Genomic DNA, 16159 nt, shown 5'->3' with positions numbered 1-16159 from the left:
GGAAAAGAAATCATGTCGAGCTCCAGTCCAAGGAGAAAAGTGTCGATGGATCTCAGGCGAATCAAGAACTTTCCTTCTTCCTTGTCTCTACGCAAGCCGGACCAAGACGCATCTCAACAATCCGATACCATACCATCTAGTAACACCTTCTCTAGGTTGAGCAACTTGGCTCGCAGCTCGAACGGTTCAGAGCAGGCAGACTCGAGAACCTCGAAACGAACCTCGAGGCTGCTCCATGCTTTCAAGCCCTCTCGAAAGCCAGTGCCTTCCTTTGAAGTGGTCCGCAAACCTCCCAATCGCAGCACCACCTCGTTTCACTCTTCCACCAATCAGCCATCTCCACAAGTCGAGATCCTGCGACCCGTCAGCCGTCTTTCGATTCACAACCCTCCAGATGCCCCCACCGAGCCTGCTCCTAGAATTTCCTTGTCAGCACCTCATCCGGATCCATTGCCGCAGCTGACGCTTTCCAACACGGATGCTCTTTTGACCGAGCAATCCCAGAATGCACTCAACACTCGTTCGCAATACCCACCTTCCACCACAAGAACTCGCAGACTCAGCAGCAACCCCACCGCCGGAAACTCCACCCGCCGCACCTCGGATTCCTACCTCAACCTTGGCTCCGCTTCTCACTCACGCGCACAGTCTCCTTCAGCAAGTCCCAATGTAGACGGCGTCAACAGCAGTTTCAGTCTGCACTCTTTCCGCAATGTCCGTTCCACCAGCGATGTCTCCAATGCCCACGACCCGAGCACGCAAACGCATTCCAGGGTCCACAGCATCGTCTCCTTGGACGAATACGTGACTCCTCGAGAAGAGATACCCGAGCCTCGTTATTTCCACGACACCAAGCCCGCGCCAACTCTGGCCACCACTGGGGCTCAGACCAACTTGTCCGATGCGAACAGAGCTCAGTCTACCAGTCCCAGTCCTATCAGTAACGCCAAGCCAGCCAGCATCTCCGCTGCCAAATTCCGCCAAGCCGCAAGACAGCGAGGCGAAAGCGGCACTATACCCACTATCGACACGATCCAAGGTGGATCAGGTTTCATTCGACCGCCAAGATCCAGGACACCTTCGCAAGACTTGGCTGCTATGGAAGCTGTGTTGGCGCAGACGCACACACGCAACTACCGCCCTACCGATCCTGAACGTCGAAAGAGCGCCGACCCTGTATCATTGACTGCTGCTGCTTCAGCTGCCAACATCAACAAGGACGATTCGCAGCCTCGAAAGCGCGGTTTCTTCATTGTTGTCGAGGGACTGGATCGAGCAGGTAAGAGCACACAGGTCGACAGGCTTGCCGAGCATCTTCAAGCCAAAGCAATCAAATTCCCTGAAAGGACCACTGCTATTGGTCAGATGATCAACTCCTACCTTGCCCAAACAAGCGATCTTGACGATCAGGCCATTCACCTCCTCTTCTCCGCCAACCGTTGGGAATGCGTCGCTTCGATCAAAAACACGCTCGAGGCAGGCGAGAGCATCGTTTGCGATCGATACGCTTTCTCGGGCATTGCCTATTCTGTCGCTAAAGGTCTATCCTATGATTGGTCTCGCAACCCCGATGTTGGACTCCCACTTCCAGATCTTACCATGTTCCTCGATCTCGATGCACAGACGGCGGCAGCTAGAGGTGGGTATGGAGAGGAGAGGTACGAAAAGCTAGAGTTCCAGGCCAAAGTTCGTGAAGCTTTCACTCGGGTTTCGCAAGATGTCAAGTCGCATGGCGCAAGATGGGTCACTATTGACGCAAGCAAGACTCTGGATCAGGTTACAGACGATATTCAGAAGGCAGTGCAGAGAGTCACCTCGTCGATTGATCGGGTTGGAGCAAAGCTAGGCAAACTCTTCGTCTCCGAAAGGCCTGCTAATCAGCGTGCAACTTGTAGCAGCGAGCTCTTCCCACCCGTCGCTGTCATCCCAAACGTGAAGAGATGCTCGTTGTCCTCAGAAGACTCTGGGCCAAGAGGCAATTCATTCGACCAGCCTCGCATTCAGGTCAACCCAGCCAACACCAACGGAACTTTCCCTGCTTCTCATCCCTCTGGCTCGCCTCTCAGCTACACGGAACAACTCGCAACAGTGAGATCCGCTGCAGCCGGAACGCTTTCTGGCTTGTTCGGCGGATCAAATGCGGCACTGGACCAACAGAACCCTTCTGCGCAACCTGAGGCAGATGGACCTTCGTCTGTCAATGCAGCTCGTGGGCAAGGTTTCGACTCTGCTCGTGTGCTTGGCAAGCATACCGATGGCAACGGCAGGCGGCGAACTTTGATCGATGTGATTGGAGAGCTCGAAAAGCAGCAACCAGGATCACAGCAAACTGCATGGTCTGATCACCGTCGATCATTTTCAGCTGCAGCCGAGTCTGTCTCGCCCACCACTACGCAGTTCCCGGCAGATGGCTATCCTTCATCGCTTGCTCAAGGAGGACGAGTGCGACTCAGCACAGACCAGGGCCGCGTATCTCAGCTACCGACGATTGCAAGTAGTGGAGCCCAACCGAACATGGTGCCTCGCCAAACTTGTTTAACAGTGCAATCTGGCAGCAACGCTCACCCTGAAGGTGCATCCCTCTCTTCGCCTACAACACCAGCGATTGGAGCAGACCGACCTCTTGCATCCCCCTTGGGCATGCGTGCAGCCTCCTTTTCCTCCGCAGACCCTCGAGCCTCGATCGTCTCTCCCGCCGCACGCACGGCCTCGCCCGCCATCACGAACTCATCACGCAGTTCCATCGCCATGGCACCACCCATCACTCGTTCAGCCAGTGCCGCCCCTGCTACTTCTACAGACTACGTATACCCGACACCCTCCTTCTCCGCCCCTGTACCTCCTCCTCCTAGCAAAGCCAACATCTCGGACCCGAACAGTCTTCTCAACGCCCAGCACCTCTCCATGCTAAACGCACAACAAGGTCAAGCAGAATTACAAGAACAATACATGCGAAATTACATGGCCATCATGGCCAACCCCATGCTAGCACAACAAGCGCACTATCAGATGATGCTACAACGACATCAACAGCAGTATTATGGAAGAGCGGCGAGTGCTATTGGTGTAAGCAATATGGGTGCGAACGCGGGTGCGAATGGGAATGGGGTTCAACCCGGTAGTGGGCCTCCGTTGGCTGCTTTCATGCAGCCCACTTCTAAAGCAGTACCTTCACAGACGAATGAAGCGAGCAAGGTTGATGGTTCGAGAACATCGACGAATGTACAGAGAGAGAGAATGAGGTCTACTCACAAACAGACTCTTTCATCGGGGTCGTTGTTGGAAAACACAATGCCGGTTTCAAATGCTCCATCTCGAGTATCAGCACCAGCAAGTTCACAGCAACCAATGTTGTCAATGATGATGGCTCCTCCTCCAGCTTGCCATGGTAGCGTGTCTGCTGCTGGGTCACCAAGAAGGGCTAGTTTGTCACAACAGTACTATGAACCACCACAGCAGATGTATGGTCAACCGATGTTTTGTCCGAATGCAGGAGGACAACAGGCGTTTGTACCGGGGATCGGTGGTGGCCGTTGGCCTGGAGCACGTTCTGCTGCACAGATGGCAGGTGCATTTGCTGGTAGATCTGTTTATCCTTCGACGACAAGATCAGAGATTGCAACTCCATCGGCTGGATTGAGGACGCAGAGGAGTAAAGATGATGGTTTGAGCCGGTTGCAACAGCAACAGCAGCCATAGAATTTTTGGAACAATAGTCGGGCTTTCAGCCATAGCATGCACTACAATAAAATCTTCTATACACAATCTTGGAGATGAGTCTGGAAGTGCAACTTTAAGCTTGTCCTCGTCTATCAAAGCAGAGGTTTTGAGAGTGTCTTTCAATTATGATGGTGTAGAAAGATCTGGTAAAAAAGTGACGCAGGAAGCGACGAATAAAATGACAAAGGTAACGATCAAACATGATAACGAGAGGTGACGCAAGCCAATGGTGAAGGGATCGGGATAGGCCAATCTGATCAGGGATTCAAGAGAACTGATCTAGGAAGAAATTGGGTGCAACACAGTCCCACTGGTTGTCATGGTAAATCATTAGATAGGAGTACTCCCACTTGTGGAAGATGTCACAAAGATGTATATATATCTAGCTGAGAGCACTAGGCTCTCAGCCTGTTCATACTAGTCAATTGAGTATATGTTTCTGCCTTAACGAGTAGTGACATTATACTTAGACTATCCCCGATTGCCTGTATCAGGACCATCAAACTTCTTTACTTATATCAGGTTATGAGCCCAAATAAGCCCTACCTCACCCTTGAACTCCACAATGTCTGAACCAGACTACTCAACCTACAATGACTTCATTGACTCCATGCAGGATCTCCTCCCACACCTGCTGACGATAGTCCAGAACCATTTCAACTGGGTTATGATAAATCAAGTCTATGGTGTGCCTAGTGCTCCAAAGACAGGTCACCTATTGAAATATGTGATGGATGATGATGACAAGGAACAAGCAGTTTCACCATTGTCTATCATGATCAAATGTATTGCAATCCTCTACAAAGCAATGCACAACCTTGGTCCCTTTGCCAATCGAACTGAACTTGGTAGAGCAATGAAAACTAGAGTGACCCTCTTCCTAGCTAATGAAGAGTGGGATGCAACTTGTATCCTTGACCTCAAGATTGAAGGTCTGATCAAGCATGCATGCAACCCAGAGATGTGCCTCCCCATCAAGACTGAAACTCCCATGTTGGCTAGGGGTGATACTCCCACCCTCAACATGAGCAATCCCAATCATCGCTTAATTGGTTGTGAAGCTACTCCAGGACCTACTCCTGAACTTAGTACCATCTCTAATCATCATCTTAAGGTACTCTCAAGCCTGAATGAAAGGATGCAATGGGATGAACACAAACTCCTGGATCCAAGAGTTGTCTCTGTGCACACATGGCAATGCAAGATCTTCGCAATGCTATCCATTGTCCCTTTTGCAAGAAGAGTGCTCGACAGAAAGGCAACAACCTTCGAAGATGCCAATATAATGCTTAGTTCAATTGTCATGCAAAGCATCTCCAACAAGTTACACACTGAGTACTTTGCTGAACACAGGGATCAGCCAGTGCTCATTGCTGTAGATCTCTTTGATTGGGCACTAAAGAAATGCACAGTACATTCCAACATCAAAGAGTATGAACTTCTAGTGGTAACTCTTGATTTACATTGGGACCAGGTGGGGAGTCACACATACAACTTCCTCATCAAATGGGAAGCCCACATATCAGAATTGCACAAGTACCTAAAGGATCCATGGATGCCAGACTACCATTACAGAACTCTTAAATGTGCCCTCCCTTCTGGCCAAAATGCACTCTTCAACTTGGTATTCATATTGCATGAGAAAGTACATGGTAGAGACCAGACTATTGTGAGTGTCTCTGATGTCCTCTGCCAATGTTATGAGCTGGCTGCTGAAAACACTTCCATGCATTGCCATCACACAACTGAGGAATTGGAGCTGGTCACATTGTGAGCCACCACCCTCATCAACTGTTGGGCATGCAGCAAGCTCGGCCATGCAGCTAACCACTGCCCTAATGATGCTGCTCACATTCATTGGAAAGAAGGCAAGGTCAAGGTACTGCCAAAAGGTCGCACTAATGCATGTATTGTATTACCACTTGAAAACTCTTGGGAGGAATAGGATACAATGCTGGTCTTAGCTTTCTCTACAAAAGTTGAGCTGGCACCATTTAACACACCACCTCAGCTCATGCCATTTGTGTTTGATTTGGGTGTGTCCTGTGTAATGGTCAATTCTGCTCATCATGGAAAGGACTGGCAAGATGTGAAGGAAGCAGTCAGCATAACTACTGCTGATGGCAGATGACTCTCAGTGACCAAGATGGGAGGGATGGTCAGTCTTCTGAGTTTCAGCCCTAAGATGCAGTGCTGGGAATGAATGACATATCAAAACTGTCTCCTTGTCCCTAACCTAGTAATGAACCTCATTGGAACCAAGTCAGTCATGCATGCTCAGGGCAAGGTGACATTTGAGAATGAACTTGTTACTGTACAGGACAAACATGGTTGTGCGATCCATGTGCCAACAAGTGGAGATGGTTACCTGGCTGCAGCCATGATGATATGGAATGACAGAATGGCTGAACCTGCCATCTCACTCACCTTCATGGCCACTGCCTCATGCATGGGGAACACTCACAGAACATGTCCTAAGGCAAACCTGTGGCACCACAGACTAGGCCATGCTAGTCATGACTCAATCCTGCAAACACAGATGGTAACACTTTCCCATGATATCCCTTCGACCCCTGCCATCCATCCTGGCACCTTCTGCAACACCTGTGTTTGAAGCAAAGCAACTGCTAGAACCATGGCTCATCCTCAGCATGTCAAAGAGCCACTTGAGCTAGTGTCCATGGATGTAATGGGACCACTGCATGGTACAACTATGTTCGCCTATGTCCTGATCATCCATGATGCATATTCAGGGATGGTCTGGGTACAGGGCCTAATGAGCAAGGGTCAAGCAGCTCAAGAGGCAGGATGGTGGTTCTCCAAAGTTCACATCACCACACATTGGAAACTCTTGGAGGTAGTGTTTGATCATGGCATTAAGGAAGTACAAGTGGATCAAGGCAAGCTATGTGTAAGCGGTCGCGCGCCAGAGACTAGCTGGGGTTGATTGAGTAAGGACTACTCGATATGATTCGCCTAAACGTAACCAAGTGTTGTTGCCTAGTAAGTCTCGACTGACCGCCTTGAACACTCCATTCAGAGGTTGCGTGGCATGGACATTGTTTGTTGGTGAGTGCCTGATACACCCTCCCCTACAGTACGAGTGTTCATAGTACTGTTGATATGCTCTTGGATGTTGTCTGGACTGCAATATGCCAATCACCTACAGAGGATGTGAGTTACTGGACTGCTGGTGTGAAACACCACCTACAATAACTGACTGGACCGCTGGTGTCGAGCAACACTGCCTACAGCAAGGAACTGGACTGCTAGTGTGAAGAACACCACCTACAGTAATGAACTGGACCGCTAGTGTAAAGAACACCACCTACAGTAATGAACTGGACCGCTAGTGTAAGGAACACTGCCTACAGTTGTCGACTAATGGTGATACAACACACACATTGAGAGTCATTGCAAGAGCACTGCTATTGCGAAGATATGTAACCTAGTAAGTATAGAGTAAGTAGTAGAGTTTTCAGAGTGGATGCTGGTCCACTCAAATGCTATGGTAGAAAGAGAGTATTTATACGTTTGATTGGTGTTTTCCCTCGACACCTATCCTGCTCCTCTTGAGGGGCCTTTGTCCCCTGTTAGGCACTGCCTTGCCCTGCTGGCATCAACCCCTTCAATACTGCGTTCCTACCATTTTGCTCGGCATAAGGGTTATGCAACACTGCCCTCTCACCTTCATGCTCTCCTTCTGTCTGATGTGTGATGCCCCCTTTTGGCACAGCCCCCTTTCGTCTTAATCTTGTGAATCCCCTTTTGAACCTCATGACCATACCCCCTGGTTATGTGGTCATGTCGGCTCAGTTCCGTCTCGACTTGTTCAGATCAGCCGACTAGTTGAAGCGTGCTGATCCGACTGACTCTGACGTCGGCACAGCTCCGAATACTTGTTCAGATCGGCCGACATGCTGATCCGACTGACTCCATCGTCAGCACAGCTCCGAATACTTGCTCGGATCGGCCGACTAGTTGAAGCGTGCTGATCCGACTGATTCTGACATTGGCACAGCTCCGAATACCTGTTCGGATCGGCTGATTAGTTGAGGCGTGCTGATCTGACTGCCTCCGTCATTGGCATAGCTCCGAGTACTTGTTCAGATCAGCTGACTCGTTGAAGCATACTGGTCCAGCTGACTCTGACCGTTCCCATGAGATCGATCTGGATTCCTGGGGTTCGATCGATCTCATAAATCATGTGCACTGCCAACCTGATTAATCTCGTTGATCCCCGATGGTTGTCAACTCTGATCAATCTGGCCCACCCTTCATATGTTGATCTTCTGCACACCCTTCATATACTGCTCCGTTACACGACATTATCATAACTGCCGCTGATCATTTGGCGCACTCTCTTGCGCAGGCCAGCCGTCCCTGTGACACTATGGTCAATGGCCTTTCGTGATCTGTGCTCCTCCACAGGTGTGAAAGTCACTGCCTCACCAACTCAGCAACACTCCAATAATGCATTTGCCGAATGAGCAATCCAAACTCTCCAAAAGATTGCTTGAAGTATCCTCTATGATGCTAACATGGCCAAATGCTGGTGGCCCTTTGCCATTTCTCAGGCCACCTTCATCCACAACAGGCTGGCAGGAATGACCCAGGGTCATGTCACCCCTCTTGAGCTCTTCTCCAGGAAATGCCCTGAGCTTCACCAGATCTGACATTTCGGGTGCATAGCCTATGTTGTCCTCTGAGGGAATACTTGTACAACATGGCTACAAAGCCACCCAATTGTCAGCAAGCACCTCTGACCATGAGCCCTCCATGGTATCTACTTGGGCTTCTCTGATGCCTCATGCACAGTCAAGGGCCACTGGGTATGGCTTCCAGAGCTAGACTGCATTGTTGTCTCGAAAGACATATGGTTCTTGGAGCTCGAACAACTAGAACCTGGAACTGCTCTGGCTCATCCACCCATCCTCGCTGGCAACAGTGAGCTCTTACATTCTTATATGTGGCTCCCTCACAGTGACAACCATGATCTGGCAGACCTTGATGACAATGCCCTGCTGTCCATGCTACCTTACTCCTGCCAGAGAAACTCAAGCTCGTGGCTGCCCTTGCCAACCCCATCAGGGTATGACTGGGAATGGGATTGCATGATGGCAGAGATAGAAGCAGCAGGCGAGGTCATGGTGGACTTCGATGCAATTGCTGCCAAACTGGATGCCAAACTTGACATGGCTCTGTCTGGGGGAGAACATCACCTTGCCAAATCAGGACCTGGCACTTCTAAATGATCCAGAAATGGTGCCTCTGCTCCGAATGCCAGACAGCCACACAACAGTGGACATATATGACAATGTCTCAGTCCTTGGGTTGACCCACACAGAGACACCAACTCAACATAGTTTTTTGGCCTTTGCTGTGACATGCTTGGGAACCCAGGCACTTGCTCTCATGGACAATCATCTTGACCACATGGCATTTGTGGTCACAGTAATGAATGGTACTGCACTAATTGCAAGTGGCCAACAGATGTACAGTGCAGATGGAATACTACTAGAACCATTGTCACTCAATGAAGCAAAGATTCGTGACAACTGGGACAGGTGGAAAGAAGCGATGATAAGTGAGATGGACAGCATGAAGAAGATGGATGTGTTCAAGCTAGTGGACATTCCAACCGATGGCAAGTGTCATGGGCCTGAATGCTCAGGAAGCAGGAGGGTCACTGGTTCATATGAAAGGAGCACAGGTATTGGAGATCTAGTCGATACCAGTGGAGAGCATGGTCATAGTGCAGTCTCCATGGAGACCATGGACTTCTATGGACTCACATGCAAAGGAGGACCAGGCCCATATGCGAGGAGGGCCAGGCACAGCCACGAGGAGGACCAAGCTCAAGGAGCATGCAGGCAGTTACCACTCAGGGGCTCGAGAGACAAGAGTCAAAGGAACCATTACTGGTCAAAGGAGAAGGAGCAGTGTATAGGAGACCGGCAAGCAGGTCCTGAGGAGGAGGAGCAGTGTCGAAGGAGTCGACACAACTCAGGAGGCACAGGGGTGTCAAACAAGCAGGATAGCAAGGAGGAGGAGCAGTGTCAAAGGAGTCGACACAGCTCAGGAGGCACAGGGGTGCCAAACAAGCAGGATAGCTCAAGGAGGACAGGAGTGGTGCTAGAGGGGCCCCCTGTACAGTACTTGATGAAGAAGGTACTCTCTGGAGAGAGAGCAGGAGCAGTGTCACTGGCGATGCTGTGAAGAGGTATATAACCATACTTTCTCATCATCAAAGGTCAAGTGGATCCTCATCCACTCTACACACACCATAACTAGTTATCACTTCAGCATAAGTATACATTAGTTTTCAGTCAGCATAGTAGCAATCCAGCAAGATTGCTCCTCATTGTAGTGCATGTGTTGTATCACCACTACCTGATGTCCAAAGGCAGTTCATAGCAAACCAGCAGTCCGGATTAAGATAGAACTGAAGGCAGTAGTCCACTGTGGTCCAGGGATCACTTCAAGCATCAGTCAACACACTGGACACTTGTGTTGATGCCACCAACCTTATCACCAACACCATCAACCTCATCATCATCAACACTTACACCAGGCCTTGGTGTCATCATAACCTATGTATTGATATTGATCGTGCTGAGCTACCCCTGAACAGAGTGTCCACAGAGGTCAGCTGAAACCTATGATAGTATATACAACAAACGCCACCTGCTGTCATTGTGCAACTTGATAGTTGCCAAGCGACATAGCTCATTGAGACCGATACTGAGACAATAGCTGTCACACAGTTTGATAGTCACCGAGTATCTTGACAGACCGACCTGGGTTTCAGGCGCGAGACCCCTGACACCTTCCTTCCTGAGTCTACTAGTACTTGCTCGTATTGGCCAACTTGTTGAGGCATGCTGATCTGACTGATTCTGACCAATCCCCATGAGATTAATCTGGAACCCTGGGGTTTGATCAATCTCATAATTCATATGTGCTGCCAGCCTGATTAACCTTGTTGATCCCTGTTGGTTCAGTGCCAATCAATCTGGTGCTCCCTTCATATATTGATCCATTGCATACCCTTCATATACTGCTCCGTTGCATGACATTCCCATGACTGCCATTGATCAATTTGGCGCACTCTCTTGCGCTATCCTTCTGACCCTGTGACAGGTATGCCCAGTGGCAGGTTCTGGACTATGATCAAACCTTCAGCCCGGTGGTTTGCCTCCAAACCATCCACATGCTACTCACCTTTACTTGCAGATATGGGCTACACATCATTCAGCTCGACGTCAGTGTCAGGGGTTGCACACCTGAAACCTGAGATCAGTAGTAGTATCAGTACTATTACCGATTCTGTCGAGTTATGTGATAATGCTAGTGGTATTTCGATTCTTAGTAAGATATGTGATAGAGCCTTCTCTATCACTTTTCTCACTCGAATCTGTAGTTGTAGTAATGCTATTGCAGATTTCGACTAACCACTGTGGACACTCCATCCAGAGGTAGCTCAGCACAATCAATAACAATACGATGTTGGTGAACTTGATGATGACACCAAAGGTATGGTGTGAGTGTGATACTTGGTGGCATCAACATGAGTGTCCAGTGTGTCAACTAATGCTTGAGGTGATCCCTGGACCACAGTGGATGACTGCCTTTGGGTCTATCTTTATCTGGACTGCTGGTTTGCTATGAACCACCTTCAGACATCAGTGAGTGGTGATATGACACACACACTACAATGAGGAGCAATCTATCAATTACTACTATGCTGACTGAACTAATGAATACTTATGCTTCTGAAGTAATACTAGTTATGTTGTGTGTAGAGTGGATGGGAATCCACTCGACCATTTGTGATGAGAAGGTATGGTTATATACCTCTTCGCAGCATCGCCAGCAACACTGCTCCAACTTTCTCTCCAGAGAGTACCTTCGCTGCCGAGTACTGTGCTAGAGTCTCCACTGAGACTCCTCCCCCTCAACGAGCCTCGTCGCTCCTGTCTTTCCTGAGCTGTATCGACTCCATTGACACTGCTCCTCCTCCTTATGACTTGTTTGCCAGTGTCCACCACACAGCTCTTCTTCCTTCAACCAGCAATGGTTCTCTTGTCTGCATATCTCCTGAGCCCCTGAGCGGTAACCATCTGCATGCTTTGTGAGCTCAGTCCTTGTCTTGGCAGTGCTTGATCCTCCTCGCTTGTGAATGTAGTCCCTCTCGCATGTGAAATTGTTGTATGAATGTTGTTGTCACTGATCTCAGCAAAATCTGCCATACTATCATACTTACTGCAGATTCTGGTAGGATCTGTGATATTGACTTTGTTCATGCAGATCCCAATGAGATCTGTCATAGAACCAGGTCTACTACTAATTCCACTGAATTCTTCTATAAATCCACCAATCCACCAGATCCTTCGATTCCTGTGCTACCTTCATATGAACTGTCAGGTCTTCCTGCTTCCTGCGCTGTCAAGCCCATGACAGTCAGTACAGCGTTCCTGAATGGAAAGATCGACAAGGATGTTTATGTCAGGATACCTCCAACATTCGAGATGAAGGAGACTAATGGAAAGTGCTACAGGCTAAGGAAGGCACTTTACAGCCTCAAACAAGCGGGGTGCCTATGGCATGCTGCACTTGATGAGCAGTTACAAGCCTTCAACTTCCAATGCTGTTGATCAGAACCATGTGTATACACACATGGTTCATGCGACACAATGGTATTTCTGGCAATCTACATCAATGACCTGCTCGTTATTGGAGCAACTGCCACACAGGTACAATTGGTCTGACAACAACTCTCTAGCATATTTAGCATCACTGACCAGGGAGAGGTAGCTCACATTATTGGCCTAAGTGTAAACTACAACCAACAAGAATGTACACTCTCAATCAACCAGAGCAGGTACATCGAAGGAATCCTGGTGAAATTTGGAATGGGCAAAGCTTGGGCAGCCTCAACACCCATGACCAAAGCAATCAACACCCTCAAACCATGAGAGGGAGACTTTGCAAATGCAGAGGAAGTCAGGTACTATGCTTCACTCATAGGATCATTATTGTGGATTGCACAAGGGAGCAGACCTGACATCGCCTTCGCCATTGGCAGGTGTGCAAGATTTGTTGCGAACCTGTCAGGAGAACACTGTAAGCGGTCGCGCGCCAGAGACTTAGTTTTGGGGTGTTAAATTGAGTTGATTGAGTAAGGTCTACTCAGTATGTTTCACCTAAATGTAACCAAACATTGCTGCCTGGTAAGTCTTGACTGACCACCTTGAACACTCCATTCAGAGGTTGTGCAGCATGGACACTGGTCATTGGTGAGTGAGTGAAACACTCTCTCCTACAGTACAAGTGTTCATAGTACTGTTGATAATGCTCTTGGACATTGTCTGGACCACAATATGCTAATTGCCTACAGAGGACAGGAGTTACTGGACTGCAGGTGTGAGTCACCACCTACAATAACTGACTGGACCACAGGTGTCAAGCAACACTGCCTACAGCAAGGGACTGGACCACAAGTGTTGAAGAACACTGCCTACAGTAAGGGCACTGGACCACTAGTGTTGAAGAACACTGCCTACAGTTGTCAACTAACAGTGATACAACACACATGTTGAGAGTCATTGCAAGAGCACTGCTATTGCAATGGTACATAACTGAGTAAGTAAAGTAGATAGAGTAAGTAGTATAGAGTGGATGGGGATCCACTCATATGCTATGGTAGATTGAGAGTATTTATGCATTTGATTGGTGTTGCCCATGACACCTATCCTGCTCCTCTTGAGGGGCCTTTGTCCCCTGTTTGACACTGTCTTGTCCTGCTGGCATCAATCCTATTGATACTGCACCCCTACTGTTTGTATGGCATAAGGGTTATGCAACACTGCCCTCTCACCTTCATGCTCTCCTTCTGCCTGATGATGTGTGATGCCCCCTTTTGAGACAGCTCCTTCTTGACTTTATCTTGTGAATCCCTTTAGCCACTTGTTGAACCTCATGACCAAACCCCTTGGTCATGTGGTCACTTTGACACAGCTCCTAGTACTTGCTCATATCAGCCAACTTGTTGAAGCATACTGATCTGACTAATTCTGACTGATCCCTGTGAGATTAATCTGGAACCCAGGGTTCGATTGATCTCATAATTCATATGTGCTACCAGCCCGATTAATCTCATTGATCCCTGATGGTTTGGCACTGATCAATCTGGCATGCCCTTCATATATTGATCCATTGCACACCCTTCATACATTGCTCCGTTGCATGACATTCCCATGACTGCTGTTGATCAATTTGGCGCACTCTCTTGCGCTGGCCTGCTGACCCTGTGACAAACACCTGGCAGCAGCCAAACGCATCTTAAGGTATCTCAAGGGAACTACAACGGTGAGTCTCTCAGCAACAACTCAGGCCAGTGGACAGATGCTCATGGGGTGGGCTGATAGCAACTGGGCCAGATCACACAACTGTAGGAGGTCTACTTTGGGGTATGTGTTCATTATTGATGGGCTCATGTGCAGCTGGTCATCTCGACTCCAGCCAATGGTAGCCAACAGCTCCATGGAAGCAGAGTACATGGCGCTAGCAGCAGCAGCTAGGGAGCTGCTATGGACCTCAATGTTCCTGCATGAATTGGAACAACCCATGTTGAAGGCAACTGAGATTCATGTAAGTGTTGAAACATTGGTCCTACACTCCCATGACTGGGATCTCATCTTCAATCGAGACATCCCAGTACTACATAGTGACTTGTCTGGCACTTGCACCATTGCAAATGACCCTCAACACTTCAAGAGAACGAAGCATATCAACATTGCACACTTCTTTTTGAGAGACAAAATTGTGAGTCAGCAGCTCACTATTGCTCCAGTTCAAAGTAGTGAAAACCTGGCCAACATCATGACCAAACTGCTAGCAGCACCAACACTTCTGCACCACTGTCATTCACTCAGGTTAACAACATCAGATAGACATGCTGGATCAAGAGGGGGTGACAAAGGTAACAATCAAACATGATAAGGAGAGGTGATGCAAGCCAATGGTGAAGGGATTGGGATAGGCCGATCTGATCAGGGATTCAAGAGAACCAATCTAGGAAGAAATTGGGTGCAACACAGTCCTGCTGGTTGTCATGGTAAATCATTAGATAGGAGTACTCCCACTTGTGGAAGATGTCACAAAGATGTATATATATCTAGCTGAGAGCACTAGGCTCTCAGCCTGTTCATACTAGTCAATTGAGTATATGTTTCTGCCTTAACGAGTAGTGACATTATACTTAGACTATCCCTGATTGCCTGTATCAGGACCATAAAACTTCTTTACTTATATCATAAAATTGCTCCTCTTTCTTCTCTCTCACGCAGGCATACACGGACGAACACTCGGCCCGAGTTTTGTTTTGTTTTTGTTTTTGTTTTTGTTTTTGTTAGGTCACACGAAAAAAACATTACCAAAAGCTCAAACACTCGTCTGAATCGGACCCGCCAGGTAATATGCGTTTACCTCGGTCCTCTTGTTTTCTTCTTGTCTCTCCTCTTCTCGCTACGACCTTGCTGAGTTTATACGCATCTTCGGCACTGCAGACACAGCTCTTGTTTGAAGTGGCCTCTTTCAAGATGTCAGCTTTTGGTCGTTTCCTGGCGGCTACGTCATCGACGTTGCCACGACAATGTTTGACTGGCGGCGTCCTGTTTGCAACTGGGGATACAATTGCTCAACAGTTGGTGGAAAAACGTCGTTCTGCCCATGACATTCCTCGCACCTTCCGCCTAGCGTTATACGGAGGTTGTATATTCTCGCCACTCGCCTCAATGTGGTTTGGAAAAGTTCTGGAACGAGTGCAATTTGGTTGGAAACCAGCAAATATCGTAACAAAAGTCGCATTGGATCAAGGAATCGCTTCACCTGCTTTCGTAGCAATGTTCTTTTCAGTAACTTCCCTGATGCAAGGAAAGACAGTGGAACAAGCAAAACTCAAGGTGAAACATAATTGGTGGTCAACTCTTAAAACAGCTTGGGCTTTGTGGATTCCAGTGCAAGCGATCAACATGGCTTTGGTTCCGGTAAATGGCAGATTGTTGTTCGTTAATGTCGTCAGTATCTTTTGGAATACATTCTTGAGTATCAAAAGTGCTGGAGGCGGGAATAAGGTGAAACAAGAGGCTGGCAGAGTGGTCGAGTTGGTAGAGACTAAGGTGGAGAAACTTCACTAAAGGCCAAGCGTGGAAGCAATACAGGAGAGCGCGAACAGAGGAGTTGATCGTGTAGATAGATTGCAGGGATGGTAGAAATCAAGTTAAGCCTATGGACTCGTTTCCCACTCACCGATACACAGCAAACAGCAGGTTTGATCCTTTGGAAAGCAAGCAAAGCAAGCAAAGCAAGCAAGGTTCGAATGCACTCACATGATGCGGATTCGAGCCGAACATCGGCGACTGCAAGGGCGGATTGC

At 48.5% G+C, this 16159-nt stretch overlaps 2 protein-coding genes across 2 annotated transcripts; both read left to right on the top strand.

The window, feature by feature from the left end:
* Positions 1-12: 12 nt before the first annotated feature.
* UHO2_04044 (uncharacterized protein) lies at positions 13-3699 on the top strand (the record flags this gene model as incomplete). The annotated part of the gene is made up of 1 exon (XM_041560001.1): positions 13-3699. One exon carries the CDS (start codon positions 13-15, stop codon positions 3697-3699), a length of 3687 nt encoding a protein of 1228 aa, XP_041415935.1.
* Positions 3700-15323: 11624 nt separating this feature from the next.
* UHO2_04043 (uncharacterized protein) lies at positions 15324-15920 on the top strand (the record flags this gene model as incomplete). Its single annotated transcript, XM_041560000.1, has 1 exon — positions 15324-15920. The coding sequence occupies one exon, from the start codon at positions 15324-15326 to the stop codon at positions 15918-15920; it is 597 nt and encodes a 198-aa protein (XP_041415934.1).
* Positions 15921-16159: the final 239 nt, after the last annotated feature.

Source organism: Ustilago hordei, assembly GCF_900519145.1.
Source record: "Ustilago hordei strain Uho2 genome assembly, contig: UHO2_contig_07, whole genome shotgun sequence".
Taxonomy (NCBI): domain Eukaryota; kingdom Fungi; phylum Basidiomycota; class Ustilaginomycetes; order Ustilaginales; family Ustilaginaceae; genus Ustilago; species Ustilago hordei.
The sequence above is the reverse complement of the archived record's forward strand: the minus strand, read 5'-3'. Positions and strand labels throughout refer to the sequence as shown.